The sequence below is a fragment of the Halichondria panicea genome, chromosome 6, assembly GCF_963675165.1.
Source record: "Halichondria panicea chromosome 6, odHalPani1.1, whole genome shotgun sequence".
Classification (NCBI taxonomy): Eukaryota; Metazoa; Porifera; class Demospongiae; order Suberitida; family Halichondriidae; genus Halichondria; species Halichondria panicea.
In genome coordinates, this window is record NC_087382.1 from 2431431 (window position 1) to 2448598 (window position 17168).

At 41.3% G+C, this 17168-nt stretch overlaps 3 protein-coding genes across 4 annotated transcripts in view; all 3 read right to left on the reverse strand.

The window, feature by feature from the left end:
• LOC135337897 (uncharacterized) overlaps positions 1-849 on the reverse strand; it is a 49671-nt gene extending 48822 nt beyond the window's left edge. Inside the window, exons 1-2 of the mRNA XM_064533912.1 lie at positions 565-849; positions 124-247 (exon numbers count right to left, since the gene is read on the reverse strand). Of these exons, the coding sequence (XP_064389982.1) occupies positions 124-247; positions 565-640 (200 nt within the window). The 5' untranslated portion in view covers positions 641-849. The remainder of the gene's footprint in view (positions 1-123; positions 248-564) is intronic.
• A 433-nt stretch (positions 850-1282) lies between these two features.
• Positions 1283-4490, reverse strand: LOC135336952 (phosphatidate cytidylyltransferase 2-like). The gene is made up of 11 exons (XM_064532829.1): positions 4307-4490; positions 3869-4122; positions 3457-3535; positions 3180-3240; positions 3052-3110; positions 2848-2986; positions 2674-2774; positions 2345-2383; positions 2218-2280; positions 1830-2062; positions 1283-1594 (listed from the first exon to the last, which is right to left on the reverse strand). The coding sequence occupies exons 1-11, from the start codon at positions 4373-4375 to the stop codon at positions 1495-1497; spliced, it is 1197 nt and encodes a 398-aa protein (XP_064388899.1). The 5' UTR covers positions 4376-4490; the 3' UTR covers positions 1283-1494.
• A 2485-nt stretch (positions 4491-6975) lies between these two features.
• Positions 6976-17168, reverse strand: part of LOC135336951 (protocadherin Fat 4-like) — a 34658-nt gene continuing 24465 nt past the window's right edge. For both annotated transcript variants that reach the window (XM_064532826.1, XM_064532828.1), the window contains 22 exons: positions 16716-16901; positions 16355-16503; positions 16026-16197; positions 15816-15888; positions 15330-15480; positions 14851-15033; positions 14582-14689; positions 14291-14488; positions 13850-14074; positions 13417-13542; positions 13070-13192; positions 12628-12739; positions 12093-12350; positions 11857-11939; positions 11474-11593; positions 10926-11074; positions 9579-9780; positions 9157-9293; positions 8401-8520; positions 7815-7898; positions 7506-7603; positions 6976-7220 (listed from right to left, as the gene is read on the reverse strand). In XM_064532826.1, coding sequence (XP_064388896.1) covers positions 7141-7220; positions 7506-7603; positions 7815-7898; positions 8401-8520; positions 9157-9293; positions 9579-9780; positions 10926-11074; positions 11474-11593; positions 11857-11939; positions 12093-12350; positions 12628-12739; positions 13070-13192; positions 13417-13542; positions 13850-14074; positions 14291-14488; positions 14582-14689; positions 14851-15033; positions 15330-15480; positions 15816-15888; positions 16026-16197; positions 16355-16503; positions 16716-16901 — 3137 coding nt within the window. In that variant the 3' untranslated portion in view covers positions 6976-7140. The remainder of the gene's footprint in view (positions 7221-7505; positions 7604-7814; positions 7899-8400; positions 8521-9156; positions 9294-9578; positions 9781-10925; positions 11075-11473; positions 11594-11856; positions 11940-12092; positions 12351-12627; positions 12740-13069; positions 13193-13416; positions 13543-13849; positions 14075-14290; positions 14489-14581; positions 14690-14850; positions 15034-15329; positions 15481-15815; positions 15889-16025; positions 16198-16354; positions 16504-16715; positions 16902-17168) is intronic.

The following is a 17168-nucleotide window of genomic DNA, read 5'->3' on the forward strand; positions in this document are numbered from 1 at the left end:
ATTGCATCCGAACTTGATAATGGTGAGTGATATTACATGTTACTAAACCAATCTCTCTACAGGCAAGCAACATAATTTCCCATAATGAGTAAGCTACGCTAACTGTAAAGGATAATCTCTTACTGTCTGTCAGAGAGGGAGATCTTGGTGCAATCAACTGTAGAGCCAGTGTCCAGAGAACTCGCAACTACTGTTATCTGTAGCACCCCAGCATTCAAGTCCAACTCCCAGGAATCAAGCTCAAGATCTGTATACAAGAGTTAGTGCATTTTCAATTCCGTTCATTTCATACCCTATATAGCGTAGGGTATTTCAATTCACAAGGCCTAAAAAAGAGAAACCCTCCCCCATTTCCAAACTCAGTATCATACCAGTTACAGCTGATAACATAATTATTGAATTAACACAATAACGATGTGATATATAGAACTTGATGTTGTTGTACATGCATGCAAACTACAATGTTATGTACTCCACTCTCGTTGACTCTTTATATATACAGCCATTCTAGTTATATTACAATATCACATAAAAGCGAGTCGTGCTCCTGATATATTAACTCACTCTGTCCATTGGCAACTTGTGAAGCAGTTATTACTAGCAGTGCCAACAATGCAAAGCTCATCTTGAAGTTAGACATCCTTGGCCTTAATGCTGGCCCACTTTAGGTCACTGAGGTCACTGCAGATACACCCCTTCTTACACACTTGTATAGCTTCTGCAGGCTTGTTTCTAGTTGCTTTGTCTTTCTGTAGCTAGAACTAATCTAGCTTTGTCATAGAGAAAGCTGTAGAAACTGTAGGTGAGTGCACAGAGTTATAATGGCGGCAAAGTTACTTATGCTCAGTGTATAAAATGTACATTGACCTAGAGCAATGAATAATGATGCCCCCATGGCTACAGAGACACAAATAAATCAACAGGAAAGCTCTAAAGAAATTCATAGTTGCCAGTTTACTCCCCTTGAAAAAAAGAGGGGAGGGGCTCATCAATCTAACGGGAATGCGCATGCGCATTGCTCCGTTTGTTTAATATACTGTCATGAGAAAAAAACTAAATCTGCAAACTGAATATCCCTGGGAGGGTGAATAGGTGTGGCTTAGTGGTTAGGGTGGTGGCTTAGTAGATTAGATGATAGATTAAGCATGGGTTCGATTCCCTCTTGGGGGACTTTTCTTCATTTCTTTATAATTATAATTCAGTACTAATAAAAGTGTAGCTTATATTATTTAATATGATAATTCATATCTGGAAATCTGGTAATGGTTTTGTTGTTCGGAAATTCTCTGTTGCAAGTCACTGCAATCAATCAATACAATAGCAGCGTTTAAAAAACACTATTATAAACATCAATAGTAAAATAAACAATGCAAATTGTCAATAAAATACAGAAAGGAAAGGGGAACAATATAGAGCAGCTTATAACAAACTACAGAGACTGAGTGATCTACTGAGCACACAAAACTAAAAACACGCAGTCTTATAGTTATCAAGCTATTCTCTGAGAGCAGTTTTGAGTCTCTCGAATATCTCCATTTGTTTGTCATACGGGAGAGCGAGGAGCAACGTCATCAGCATGTCTGGGTTGGGGCTCCTGTGGAGTGTGTGGATGGGTGTTGTGTGTGGAGAGAGTGTGTGGGCGTGAATTTAAATTATTGTGTCATGGGTAATCAAGTGATAGACTTGAGAGTTATTAGATGACAAATATGTTATTAATATAATTTTTACAAATACTCTAAAGCCTGAAATAGTGTTTATTGAGGGACCAACAATTCACGCAAATACAATCACTGTGAAATATGTGAAATTGAGCGAGTGTGTAATTTCACCTGCAGAACGTGAAATAGTAGACATTGGAGAAAGTAGCCATCAGAATCTGACAGTCGAACCTATCCATAGCACCGCCGTGACCAGGGATGACGTCAGCAAAGTCTTTGATGTTAAACGCCCGTTTGAACCCTGAGGCAAAAAATCCTCCGAACGGAGCGAGCAACGAAGCAAATACAGAGAGCGGTATAGAGTGGATCTGAGCAGGATAGAGGTTTAGGGTCACTCCAAGCACCTGTGTGTGTGGGTGGTGTGTGTGTGTGCATGTGTGTGCGATTATAACTTGTTACTCAGAAGCTACACTGTGTACATAATAAGAATGCAATGAGCTGTGTGTGTGTGTGTGTGTGTGTGTGTGTGTGTGGTGTGTGGGCGTTGTGTGTGCCTCACATTATATTCCTTCATTATGAAGAGTGATGATCGGACACAAGGAGAGCCAGACAGTGACTCGTACTACAAGGAAACAACCAATCAGATTAGAGCACACACTCCACACTATACAATACGAACAACTTACGCAAGTAAAGAAGTCAAACTTGGCAAGAATGTACGAAAACTGCAAGAAAAAGAAAATACATTAGACATTTTAACAGTAGAAATCGTTCAGTACATGCACTGACAATTCTTTGAGGTGTCATAATTATGCAATTGTGAATTGCAAATTTTCGCATAATTTGGTTTCGAAATAACGCAAAAGAGTGAGTATGGTGCATTGCATAGTTAGAAACGCAATCAATATTTGTACAGTGTCCTTCGCAATCAATTACCTCGCATTCTAAACCCGATATAATTAATAGGGTATGTTTTCAGTAAAATACGTATAAAAAAGCATATGCAGCAACTCACACATATTCCGAATATGACGGTGGATACAAAAGCACCGAGAAATCCCTCCCAAGTTTTCTTTGGAGACAGTTTTATAAGTCGAGTTCGCCCAAAAAAGAAACCTTCAAACATTGAACATTAAATATTATTGCATTCTATTTGTATAGACAATTTTTTGATATTACTGTGATTTACCGGACACATAGGCCATGATGTCGTTGCAGATTACCATGGAAACGGGCAGGAGGAACCAAAAGACGGAAGTAAAGACGTTCTGGATGACAAGATACGCTTGTGATCCAAGCATGAACATGGTGAGGTGGGTCCATCCAAACTGTGTGTGTGTGTGTGTGGGTAGGGAGTGTGAGTGGGTGTGTGTGTGTGGGTGGGAGGTCATACCATGCTGAACTGTACAGAGTAGTAATCTTTCTTGAGACAGGCCACAAACAGCACAAAACCTGACGACAAAATGTGTGGAAGCAGCAAACATAATCATACTTATAGCGCCACAGCAATAAATATCTCACCTCCAACGTAGAGGAAGAAGCAGATGATTCTGTGATACTGGGCAAGCAGAGCCAGTAATTCCTGTATACAAAGTATGTGGCAGCTAAAGTATGATGAGATTCCAAAGCAGCGTACAGGTAACTAACAAACAAACAGTTGTTTGCATCCCTAGGGCCATCTCTCTATTGAGACTACTGCCCCTACAATGCTATCACTATTGACCTCCCTAAAGGGACCACCTCTCTATTGAGACCACACAATGTAAGACTGGGTGAATTGTTATAATTATCCACTCACCCAGCTCTTCTGGTATTGTGGGAAGAAGAAGAAAAAGTTATCACCATAGAGAAAGTAGGTGGCCACCAGAAGAAAGTACCTGCATGTGGAATATATGAAACAATTGCACACCTCAATATGTATACACTGACAACTTTTATGAAAACATTAACACTATTCGAAATCACATTTCACTTTCTCCTAACTTTGCTATTTATAAGCATGTGCATAATTATAGTATAGGGATGTGCCCACACTGGTCGGTGGTGGTGGTTGGTACTAACCACCTCTAGACAAAAATAACCACCTCTTAGGCTAGCTAGTTTACCACCTATAAAAATTAATAAGCAAATTTGTTTGCTGAATCGAGATTGAGAAGCACCATGCACTTCAATCACTGCTTTAGTTATGCATTTGACTGAACAAATCTCACCAGTTGAGCACTCTGATGAGAGGCAGGTTATACTCTTTATACTTAGCGTAGCCGATGCTAACAATCTCTTGAAAACACTTGAGCAGAATGGAGAGTACCAGCAGAGAGAGGAACACGGGCCCAAGATATATGATGAGACCAAACCCTCCAATTAGGAGAAAAGTGAATATTCCACGAATCCACCAATTTTTCCATCGACTGTCCATGTTGGTTACCATGGCACCGAATGCACGAGACACTGGAACCGGATCCTCCTATTTAAGGGAATAATTGATCACAAATACAAACAAAATTGACAGCAAACTAGTTGGATAATTTGTTTCATTCGGAATGCATTATAACAAATGGATTATGTACTATCGTATATAATTATCATGGACAAAGATTCGAAGAATTAACGGTTTAATTGTCAGATGATTGGGGTTTAATTGTTTCTACCTTTTTCTCAGGGACTGGAATCTTTGGTTCGTCCTCTGCCATGCGCTGTCGTACACCTTCACCAGACATCGCTCTAGAGATCACTTAGTATGGTCGGCCGCTTCTTGCAATTGCCTTTTGTTTTTCACCTCTTCAAGCAAGAAGGTCACAAAGCAATGCAAATGCCACACCCCTATCTAAACATTGGCAATTTTGTATGTTAGGGAAAGGTCGTCCTTAGAACAAGCTAGAGTTATCTATCAACATTAATTTTGGAGAAAGCTGTTTAACCCTTTCCTTGCCATTCGTGAAATCTGGAACAGGAGCGTCTTTACGATCAATTAGTGTGGATCCGGTGTCATAAAATTTTAGGCCCCCCATGAGATTGGGCCCCCCCGGGCCTAGAATTTTAACATTTTAGGCCCCCCCATTAACAGCGCAACAGCGGTAACATTATGTGACAGTGCATTCTCAAAATACACCAATACAGTCTTCTATGGTCTTCACAGTCTATGCATGCAGTGCCAGTTACTGAATTCAGCTCTCCTCACACACACACATTTCATGCATGTACAGTAGTACCACTGGTCTCACAACCATCACACTGCACCATGTCATATGCAGCACGAAGCACATAGGTGCCAACTGTCCCGAATTTGTCAGGACTGTCCAAGATTACCCTTGTCCCGAAAGGAAACTGCTATTCACCTCAGATATCCCGGATTTTAAGGTTGCTGCTTCTGAGCTGGGTTACTAAGCTCCAAAAGGCTTATCAAGCCTGACACTACTGCATGCTATAATCTTCAAACAATGAACAAAAACAGCTTTACACAAGAAACTTAGTTTATATAGCAAGGGCATATGAGAGAAGCGCCCTTGTAATAAGTGGGCGGGCTCACTTGTTTGCATGTACATGTACTGTGATTCCACTATAGATACAACAGTTTCTCTCTTGACTTCTATATCTATGATTCCACATTACTTGAGAGGTGAGCCAGTGATGCTATTGGAGCATCCCCACAACAATTTACATTTTCTATGTAGGAAAACATGGAGGAAGATATGTATTGTTGTCTTTGCACTGAAAATTGTGTGCTTTATACTTTATAATTATTGTGAATTCACAAAATTTTGCCTCCTTTGGCGACCAGCCGCTTGGGGATAACGCCGCCATGTTTTGTCTTGAAATTTGGCTGAGAAAGTAAGCACAAAAAAAGTTGCAAATATGGCGATAGCTATGCACAACATCGATTGTCTTACAGGCAGATCCAACATTGCAGAGCTGCATCAAAGCTCTTATAGGTATGAGTAACTCGAGGCTAGAGTAACTTGAAAGGTAAATCTTCCTTCACTTTGAATTCCATGATAGAATAATAATGCAAACAATTTTGCTACTTTGATACAGAGTCTTTGCATGCATGCAGTCTCTTTGATGCTTTGTAACTAATAGAGCTAACCTTACCATAATTCTTTGACTTCGTTCTATCATAGATAAAGATTTCTGTTCGTTTATCTATGGTTCTATCGTGCAGAAAAGAGGGGGGCCTAATCTCACAGTGGGAGGCCTAGAATTTTAACAGATTGGACCCCCTGGGGGGCCTAAAATGTTAACATTCTAGGCCCGGGGGGCCCAAAATTTTAAAATTCTAGGCCCGGGGGGGCCTAAACATGGGGGGGGCCCAAAATTTTATGACACCGGCCTCACCACGCCTCCATGTCATTCTATTAGTCTAGATCCGGCTAGCAATTCTAGCTGGGACTCCCAGTTCTAGCTCCTTTTGTTTAGTGTGTCAGAGACTGGGAGAAGATGATTGGCACTCCCTGGCTCCTTTGGATGTACAGCTGTCCAGATCCCTAGAACATACCCTCCATTCTGACGAGTTATCAGTGCATAGGGTGCTTACTAGATTCTTGCCAGCCAGTACAGTTCAAGCTACACACAGCACCGCTCAACTATTCTCTACCTCATTATCTAGCTAAATCTGGTCCAACTAGACAGCAGACACAGCTAGTTAATTCAGTAAAGCCAGGGGTAGCCCTACTTCTACGGTTGTTCAGTACCCACGGTAACAATTCCTCTGGGCTGGGCTAACTAGTTGAGCCACGCCTCCCAATTCTCAAGGCTAGGTACATGTCTCTGTCTAGCTGCTTCTTCAGCTTCTTGCTCAGTTTTGTGGCTTAGAGAAAGGCCAGCTACTCAGGGGGAAGAGTCCAGATGAAAGTCTGGCACTGGCAGCCAGGTGACGTCCAAACGGTCAGTTATTCTTTCCACCAACTTTTTAATCTAGTCTAGTCCTGCTTGCACTGCTACTACTACTACTGCTACTCTTCCTACTACTACTGCTGCTACTCTTCCTAGCTAGTCAAAGGTTTCATTTTTTTTTTTATAACTACATATGCACAAAGAGACATCAAAGCTTACATCAAAGGACACAGATTTTTAGCCTACTTGACTGATAAGGCCGTTACCTAGACTACAGTTTGTTTGTCAGGGAGGAGCTCACATACAACTTCATCTAATTCATCATAACGATTCGTTACCGTTGTTGTAATTTCTACAACAGATTGCCAAGGAAAGAGATAAATGTTAGCCTCGATTCCAGGCCGCACTGAAGATGGAGGCTATTTAAAGTAAGCTTCACCTTATTGGTGATTACACATGTACTAGTGGTATAAACAGTTTGACATGATCTCAATGCTAATCACATCATGTGTGTATCATGTGTAAAACGTACTACACTATAAATTATATCGTACATGCTACATGTACAAATTAAAGTTTAAAAAAAGAGTGTCTAATCTCTACAAAGGCTAAGCTGCATGAGTTTCTGAGGGTATAGCTACTAGCTGCTAGGCTAAATTGCAGTCACTGCATTATCATCATCATCGCTTTCATCCTCGGCGATGGCTTGGGCCAACAACTCTGCATCGTCAGCTGTGTGGGTGGGTGTAGTGTGTGTGTGGGCGAGTGAGTGTGCATGGGGGAGGTGTATGTTGTTGAATACTTTAGTGGTATTTATGTAATTACTGTTACGTAAGATTAAAGTTAGCTATGTACATTGCATGTAAAAACAATATCACATGCATTGCAAAAAAAACCTGGCTGTAAGTATAGAGGGTGATCTAGACTAGCTGTATAGGGTGATCTAGACTGTAGGATGATCTAGACTGTCTGAGGGTGAGACATGTTCTACTACAATTATAGCATACACTTGCTTACCATCGTCGTCGTCCGACTGTATGTCTGCAAACATCTCCATTCTTATTTCCTGACTCTCGTAGAGCGGATTATCTTTATTCAGTGTAGACGCCCCATCCCTACACAGAACAACAATAGTAACAGCATTATAAGTACAAACAACCATACTGGCTTTTAGAAGAAAGTGGTATATACTTTTTGTTTGTTTATTCTTATTCATGGCAAGTATCACTAATTATAGTGAAAGCATTAAGATCTAAGGCTGTGCAATGGTGTTGGTTAAATAACACTGTTATACGGGGTACAAACTATATTGATTTCTATACTTACACAGACTCCACCACGCTGGTGTCCACACCCGCCCAGTCATCATAGGGTTGAACAAACATCGGGTTCTGACGGTTTACAGATTTCCTGTATGAGTGTGAAATAATATAGACGACCTTGATGGTGGAATAAAGTGTCCCTATAATAGCAGGTCACCTATATAATATACAAATGGGCCCAAGGTCTCCATATATATAGTTGTTACGACAGCTATGCTATACCTCTCTGTACTAAAAACAGCTGAGTTTGTGTGTGTGTGTGTGTGTGTGTGTGTGGTGTGCGTGCGTGTGTGTGTGTGTGTGTGTGTGTGTGTGTGTGTGTGTGTGTGTGTGTGCGTGTGGTGTGTGTGTGTGTGTGTGTGTGTGTGTGTGGCGTGTGTGTGTGTGTGTGTGTGGCGTGTGTGTGTGTGCAGTATCTTGACAATAGCTTTTATTATTATGCATTATCTTATGGAATCCGATACTCTACACACGCACATGCACACGCACACGCACACACATGCGTACCCAATCTGCTATAGTTTGTGTGCTAGGGTATAGGTGCAATCAAATCAGCAGCTCTCTCTCTCTCCATGCATGCTTGTACTTACCCTTCTAGTTCCTCCAACTGATAGTTCTCTGCATTCACGTTGTCTACCACCGACCCAGATCCAGGGGATCCGCCATAGAACACGTCAGCTAGGAGCTTGTGTCGGGCATCGTTCAGGGCTCTGTGCATGGGGGGTAGGTGATGGTCATGTGGGAGGTCATGTGATAGAATGGCCAGTGACTGTGCGCTTAATTGGACTCAGTAAATTATAAGGAGTGGGTGGTCATGCGCAACAGAACACGTGCATTTGCACAATCATGCAAACGTTCAGTACTGACTATTTTTGGAAAGGAGGCTAGGTTTGAAGGGCATGCATTAAGACATAATTTATAGTGATTTTCCCCAGTGGCGGATCCAGGGGGGGATCCCAGGGTGCCATGGATCCCCCCTTTCAGACTAAGCTATTGTGGCTTTACTACAGCTACCAGCTAGCTATTTATCAGTATTGTAGCTTGATTCAATGATTGTACCTGTTGTTCTGATGCATCAACTGCCAAAGGAGTGTTCAGGTTAGCCTAGGTTAGCTAGTTGACTGTTCGCGGCAGAGCTAGCTAGCTCTACGCAAGTTTATTATGGGACTTCCCCTGGGATTTTACCTAGTCACGTGTGACCGGAAGTGGGCGTAACCCCAAAAAATTTCGCGCTACGCGCGACTTTCACTACTCGCGCTGCGCACTCGTAGTTTGGAACCCCCTTTTTCAGATTTCCTGGGTCCGCCACTGTTCCCGTACGACAGTATATACTAGTATATACTTACATGTATCTCTGAGTGAGAGACATGACCAGAAGCACAGCTGATCCTACGATGAGGAGTAGACAGAGGACTAGGATGACTATAGTCTGTGTGTCCACCAGAGGAGGATACTCATAGGGTTCCTCAGCTTCAGCAAATGACTGCAAGGAAGAAGGGGGAGGGGCACATCAAGTACAGCTTGTAATAACTACACAAGATATGGGATCACATCGGTTAGCTATATAATTTATGCCGTACAGCACAACATTTACCTAATTATAGAGTACAAGGGTACAGCACAACTACTCATGTGTCATCATAAAGATGATACTGAATACAAGTTTGCTTCAAACAATAAACCTTTTCCAATAGAATTATTTTCTACCACAATACTTGCCAGACTATATACTTCTCTGGTGTGTGTGTAGATATAATTATATACTCACAATAATTCGCGTGAGGTTGCACACTCCAAACCTCTGAAATATCTCAGCTTCTCGACTTCGAATCCTGTCAGTAAACTGAGCAAAGTCGACAATGACTTTGTTCTCATCCAGAGCATGGATAATGAACAAGCTGTTATCATCTGTGGCGTACTCGAGGTAGCTCTCAATCACAATGGAGTAGCCTGTGATTTCAGCCAACAACCTGCAGAGAAAAATGTAATCGATAATAATTATGTAGAGACAATCACCAAGATGATGTATAATTATCGCACCATTGTTACTGTATACTGCAGCTATACGTTATAGATAGTACATGGGCATGAGGTATCTATGTGTTATAGTGTCCCATATCACGAGGGCTTTGCCCGAGGGATGAGGGACACTATAACCATAGATCCCGAATGCACATGTGCTAACTGATTTAGATCCCACTTTTCATTGGCTGCCTCAGGCAAGAAGTGTATCTATAAAAGCAGCAAGCCTTAGCAACAGCTTTATTTTTGAAAATGTCCTGTTTTGACAAGCTAGATGCCGGATTTCTGCTTCTCTGCTAAAAAAACCTTTGCATTGGCCTTGCTTCAACATTGGAATGGACAACTATAGTGACTCCACCTTGTGCAGGAAGCACTCTGCAACAAATGAGCCCAGCCTCCTCTTTTCTCTGCACTCAAGCCCCACCCCCAGCTCAAGCTTCTCAGTAAACTGTTCTGATAATTATGTACGGCTAGCTAGCAAGGAACAGCTTGCAGCAATGCTACAGTGCATTATCGTTTCCAAAAAGACACAGGAGTCTCCTGTTTGAAACATGGCTGCAGGATAGAAACAGAAGTCAGGAGGACGAAGTTGACAAATGCTACAAGTTGAAGAGATGCTTTCATGCTTGTGACAATGGACCCAGAACTGTTATAATCATTCGCTCTTAGTGTTCCTCGTAGAGACAAGAAAAGATACTGGTGAACCCTACCATCAACCCAGCAAACGCTATAGAAACTGGTAGTGAAAAAACTGAACAGCCATAGCTAATTATCATGCAGCTAGCTACAGCTTTATTATCATTTCTGTGCATTCAAAAAAATTATACTTGTACTTTATACCCTCAAGCTTATAATTCCCTGGGAAACTATGAGATTATGGCTCATAATTCCCTGCTAAACACACACAAGTGGGATCTAAATGAAATATAGTGCATGTCCAGAGTGTAATTTAAAGTAATGGCATACGTATAACTGTGAGAAAGCTGTAGTACCTGAAGTAACCATTGTGAACTTAACCTTTCTTTTTTGATGATAGAAATTGTATCAGAATTGTGTACGTTCGTACGTGCATGCGTGTGTGTAATATGCTTACTCAGCAAACATGCGTTCATTTGATATAACACATCCGACTTGGGAATCAAAATCGAACGCGATTCTGTCGAAGTCGTCCAATACGATCACCTTGACGGTTGTCTGAGCAGAGTTGAAGGGAACCACTCGATTGTTGTCAAAAGCTGTCACCTATTGAGATAGGAGGAGGGGGATTGTTATAGGAACACACAGTGTAGCGGTGTATAGTGGGGAGGTAGAAAAGGAGAAAGAGTTGTTTATTGTACTTATTATATAGAGTACAAGTAGATATAAATTTTTGTGAGTATGTATATAATCACTATACTTAGTAAAATGAATAGTGAAAGCGCAGATAAAATGGGTAACCAAGTGAAAAGAAAGCCTGCTAAAGAGCACAAGAGATTCAGAAAAAACCCTACTTAGTCAGATAGCATAAAAGGGCAGCCTAATCGCGACTCTCTCAATACTTGTAGTTTCGCAAATCTAGCTTATAAGATACGTAGGCTTGAAAATATTACAGTTGAACTAAGAGTGAAAGGGCTTATGCTCATAATGCGCCCAGACACTTACCATGAGAGTGAACTCTGACCCCGATGGTATGTCCGTGAGGAGCCCTCGTGTGAGCACTGTCCCCGTGAGCTCTTGGATACGGAAGGGTAGGGTGGCGGAGGAATCCAGGAAATACACAACCTGGGGGAAGAGGGGTACATGTCTTATAACAAGGGTATTGCAAAAGCTAGTACACATAAATTACTAACAAGACAGTCCACCCATTCATTATAATTATTATGTTCAGAAAGATGAAATACTTGGCATGTGTACTTGCAGTAATACAGTGCGAGTGTGTGGGCGGGGGTGTGCACGTGTGTTGTGTGTGGGCGGGGTATGTGGTTGAGTGTGTATTGTGTGTGGGCGGGGTGTGCATGTGTGTTGTGTGTGTGTGGTAGCCTCACATTTCCAGTGGATGGACCGATATCGTTGTCTTGTGCCAGCACAGTGAGCACAGACGTTCCCGTGGCCGCAGTACTGCTCACCTCTGTGGTGTGTGTGTGGGCGTGTGAGGGTGTGTGTTGTATGCTTGGAAAGGGATAGCTAGTAGGCAGGTTGGAAACTTGCCCCCTTCGGCTAAAGCTAAAACCATAACACTTAGCATTATTTGCAATTTATTAAAAATATTTTTTTTACATACCTCCTGAATATAGAGACTCTGCAAACATTGGTAGGTTATCATTTTCATCTCCGATAGTGATCTCTGCAACAACAGTCTGAATGAAGGTGCACTGTACCGCTCCTTGACAGAGTGGGCCACGCCCCATAACGTTGTTCTGGACGGCAAGTGTGACGGTGAAGCTTTGCTCTTGCTCAAAATCAACAGCTCTTGTGATGGAGAGAGAACCTGTCAAACTGGTTGGGTCAGTATTGACGATGAACAATCCGGGTATGTCCGCTGTAAAGGGGAGAGGGTTTAACTCTTTGACCACTGGATTTAACGGCATGAAAATATAGGAACGTAAGGGTTAATTTCACCAATCTAATTTAATTCGACAACACTTTTGAAGTGCAAGAACAAACATTTTATTAGAGAAATAAACGTCTGTAAAAAAGTTGTACTGTACCTAATTAAAAAAACTGTTTACACATCACAATTTGTCCACTCTAGTTACAATGTCATACGTAGGGTAAGGGATTTTATGTACATGTTTTGTACATGTCATGTGACTCACGTTGTACGGAGACTATTGAGATGGTAGATTGTCTAAACTGAGAGAGAGTGTCGTCATCATCGTAAACCAAGTCGAGTACACGATGGGGGAATACGGTTTCTCCCTCGCTGACCTGTAAGGGGGTGGGGCAGGGGGTGTGGTTATAGTCTGATACTATACAATAACAGTTTGATATAATATTGTTCTAATAGTTTGCAGCACTCATTCACATAAAACAAAATTTAATTGAGTAAATCTTAATTGTGGGAAATTAATTTTGTTATAAAATCCATAATGATATTATACGTACTTACTTACTAAAAGAACACTGTCCTTCATGAATAATAATTTTACATCTTGGCCAGTTTAAAATTTCAAAATTTTTTTTTTCACACACAATGTTGATTTTAGAGCACCCCCTGTATCATGCATGAACACACAGCCAGTACGATAACTAACTTACAGTGGCAGAGTACGATGGTGCTGTGAAAGAGGGCGTGGCATCGTTCTCATCCACAATAGTAATGACGAGTTGTGCTTCTGAGTTCTGGGTAGGAGATCCCTTGTCCTCCACTACCAACACCAACTACAAGTGTACGTTAAGGTAATGATAATAACACACTACGTAACTGTTTAATGTCTGTGTCACAATTACACCTCATGATAGAGCTTCTTAAGAGCTACAGAATGCATTTTCAGCCATGAAATTGGACACTCTAGACTAAAGTTATCGAACCTCAAAGGTAGCTATACACTAAAAAGTGAATCAGGTGATTGCATACACAATATAATAATTATTATAGTACTCACATCGTAGCTGGTGGTGGTTTCAAAGTCGAGGGAGTTTTGTAGAATGACGTCTCCACTGTTAGGGTCAACTGCAAAGGGGTTGTTAGTCTGGCGGGCTAGGCTGTACACCAACGCAGAGTTGGGAGTCTGCACAAAAGACATAGAAGTGTGTGCAGTGGTAAAATTTGATTAGATGGATAGGCTAGCTTGTTCAATATGAATAGCATAGGACTGTGTCTAGTGTAGCATCGTTGAACGGCCATAACTTGTGTTGCAAATCAATGATTTTCTGATTTTCTGAAAGCTTAAAAGGAGCTTTTTAAAATGGGATGCTTGCATTGGTGTTATAATGATCATACTGCATGTATATACAGAGCCCATTACCTATGGTTACACTGGGACAATGATTATTGTACAGCGATTGATACTCAATTAATTAAGGTCATGTACTTACGCCAGGGGCATCATTATCTGTGGCTGACACAGTGACGTTGATCGAAGAACCAGAGGAGGTGAGCTCACTGAGTGAAGCCGTATATCGTGGTTCGTCAAATATGGGCGTCTCGTCGTTACGATCTGTCACCGATATCACCACGATAACAGTGGTCGAGAGGGGGGTGTGACTCAGACTGTTGTTGGCTAGTACTGTCAGAGTGAACAGAGATTGGTTCTCACGATCCTAAAACAGGAGAGAGAAAATAGTAAATAAGTTTGAACAGATTATCCTATTCGTTTTTATACGTATCTCACTACTTTACTATTATTCAATACTGCACGTAAATCCTTTAATTTAGTTTTTTGTATATACGTCCGTACAATACTAAAATGCGGTAAATCAATTAATTACTCTTACTGCTTCGAAATAAAAATCATAGCTTAATTGTTATCATCTCACCAGGACAATGTTGTTTGAGATGACGCCAGTGTTAGGGGTGGAGCCTGGAGTGATCGTGAAATAATCTACTGCTCCTCCAATTAAAGAGAAAAGAACTTCTGCATTGGCAGTACCAGTCTGATCGGCATCGGTCGCCACGACCGTTACTATGGGCGACCCGACAGGCACGCCCTCTTCCTGTGAACCCTCGTACATTACCTGTGAGGAGAACGATATTATGAGTAAATTGATTAGGAGCCATAATTAAAAACAATAATTATTATTGTTAGGGGTAAGAATAGAATGGCGTACCAGAGTGAACTCTGGAATGTTGTCGTTGTTGTCCTGTATGTTGATAGTGAGCGTGGCCACTGACGAGAGGCGTTGGGGGGAGCCGTTGTCAGTTGCTATGACAACCAACTACAAGGGGGTGGGCATTCAAACATTCGAACAATAATAAATGATACAATTAAAACTACGTACAGTATATTCATTCGATTTTGTTATGATTAGTTAACGGACCTATATTTGGCTGACTCAGTATGTAACTTACTAAACCACACCCCCTTGTACTAACGTACCGTGTACACGTTCTGTGACTCATAGTCGAGATCACCAGATACAGAGATGACACCACCGGCAGAGCTGATTTCAAAGGGTCTATTTGGTGAGGTATCTTGAAGAGAGTAGATGACATCACCGTTCTGACCCTGGTCAGGATCAGTGGCTTGGACCACAAACACTTGAGTGCCCACCACGGTACCCTACACATAGATCATGTGACGATCATGTTATGTATATTGTGCATATATTCCTCAAGACATACGAAAATAGGTAAGGCCCATCATTTGGCACGTATATGCTCAGATTAAAGTTCTGCGCATGCAGGCTGCTTTCGGGAGGCTATAATTTCAATCAGAATTCTGTAGCTTCAGACAAGCCTTATCACAATAAGTATGGTGGTACATGGTATGCTCATGCAGATCAAATTAAAGTTCCACAGTACCTAGATCTATATAATATGGACGAGTGATGTCATATGACACGTGTACACTCATACCTCAGGGACAGTTGTCGTGGTAACACCGCTCGTAATGTTGTGAATGGTGGGGGCATTGTCATTGACATCACGTACTTCGACCTCTATAAAAAGATTGCTTGAAAGGGAGGCGGGGCTACCACGATCATTAGCTATCACCGTCAAGTTGTAACTGTGGTAACAACAGAAAGTGTGTGTTAGATTTAGACCTGCTACAAATGTCAATAAACACATTATTAAATTTTATGTAAATGTCGCCATACTTACAATACATTGCCTATATTTAGAATAGCGGACCCTCGAAATATAATAAGGGACACTGTATATTAAATGCGGTTCAGAGAGAATAATTATGTGCTTAGCTTTTGTCCTCAACATTATTTTACTTTTCTACACAAAATCACGAAGTATAATTACACAACCTAATACTAAACATGATGCGTTTATAGTTTATACTGGCCCTAAGTTTCGCTAATGATATAATTTTGCTATACATGTTCCACTCACACAGACGTGGTCTCCCTGTCGAGCGTGGTTACCAAGGAGATGGCTCCACTACTCTCATCAATACTAAACACACCTGTTACAAAAAACAAAATCAATAAATTTCCAATTATACACATATCTAATTATGTACGTATCTAATATATGCACGTATGTAGAACAAGAAATATATAAGTTATAATTATAGTGACATCATGGTACGACATGTCTTACCAAACCCGTCCATGAGTGAATAGACCACGACGCTGTTATCTCCCTGATCAGAGTCAGTAGCAGTGAATGTGAAGACTGGACCAATCTGTTCGTTCTCACTCAGCGTGCGGCGAATTAGGTCAGCACTGAACAAGGGCATGTTGTCATTTTCGTCGTTAACGGTTACAGAGAGCTGCAGAAACGAGTGGGAAACATACAATAAATTAATGCAGTTATTTCGCTAAAAATTAACACAATCAATCATCATTATACTTGTATATAATTATGACTATAAAATTGCTTGCTAAATAACTACTGGCTGTTGTCTATTAAACCCCTCCCACTGTTACCTGGGTTACGGACGAGAGAGAGTTGGTACCGGCCGAGTCCTGTGCCTGCACTGAGAGGAGATAGTTTGCTCTAGTTTCTCTGTCGAGTGTAACCGTGGTTACCAAAACACCACTCATAGCGTTCAGACTGAAACTGTTGTCATCGTTTCCTGGAGACAATAAATCGACAAATATAGTGAATTATTTGTTACATAGAGTTCTCTTTTTACATGTTTAATTTATAGTGGTACCCAGGCCATGCATGCACTGCCTGTATTATAGAGGGTGGCCTGAACTGGCTTTATGTGCTTATATATAATTATAGGGACACCAGGATCTATTAATTAAAGCATAATTCTAAGTTTTTGTAACGTGCTCTGACCTGCGATGATGGTGAAGCGTGTTCCGTTAACCCCGTTGTCACCACTGTCACAGTCGCTCACTTGGAAGGTCACCAGTACGCTCCCCATTGCCTCTCCCTCGTCAATACTGACGGAGGACGGCAGGTTGATGAACTCTGGGGGGCAATCGTTGAAGTCCTGCACCACGATGTTCACAACAGCTTGGCCTGAATGGATGAGTAGTGGGGGGGGGGTTAGTGTGAGTGGGGGGGGTTGTGTGAGTAGATGGGGGGGTTCGTGTGTTATGTTCGCAGGGGTAGCATAAATTATAATAAGTTCACACATATTTTTATAAGTTTTGATGGTCTGAGTTTTCACAAATTGGCTATAATTATAGTTTTGTGGAGATAAAAATGCAGAGCTTATATTAAGTCATTAATTTTGATATTAACACATTTCTATGCGATATATAAATGTTTGTGTCTTGCTCGCTA

What these genes read in the sequence shown, in the direction of transcription:
- LOC135336952 (XM_064532829.1), bottom strand. Translation starts at nt 4,375, where the DNA reads ATGTCTGGTGAAGGTGTACGACAGCGCATGGCAGAGGACGAACCAAAG. An exon ending in ACTCTGTACAGTTCAGCATG is followed by an intron (nt 2,987 to 3,051) that starts GTATGACCTCCC and finishes ACACACACACAG; the next exon opens with TTTGGATGGACCCACCTCAC. An exon ending in TCATAATGAAGGAATATAAT is followed by an intron (nt 2,063 to 2,217) that starts GTGAGGCACACA and finishes CCACACACACAG; the next exon opens with GTGCTTGGAGTGACCCTAAA.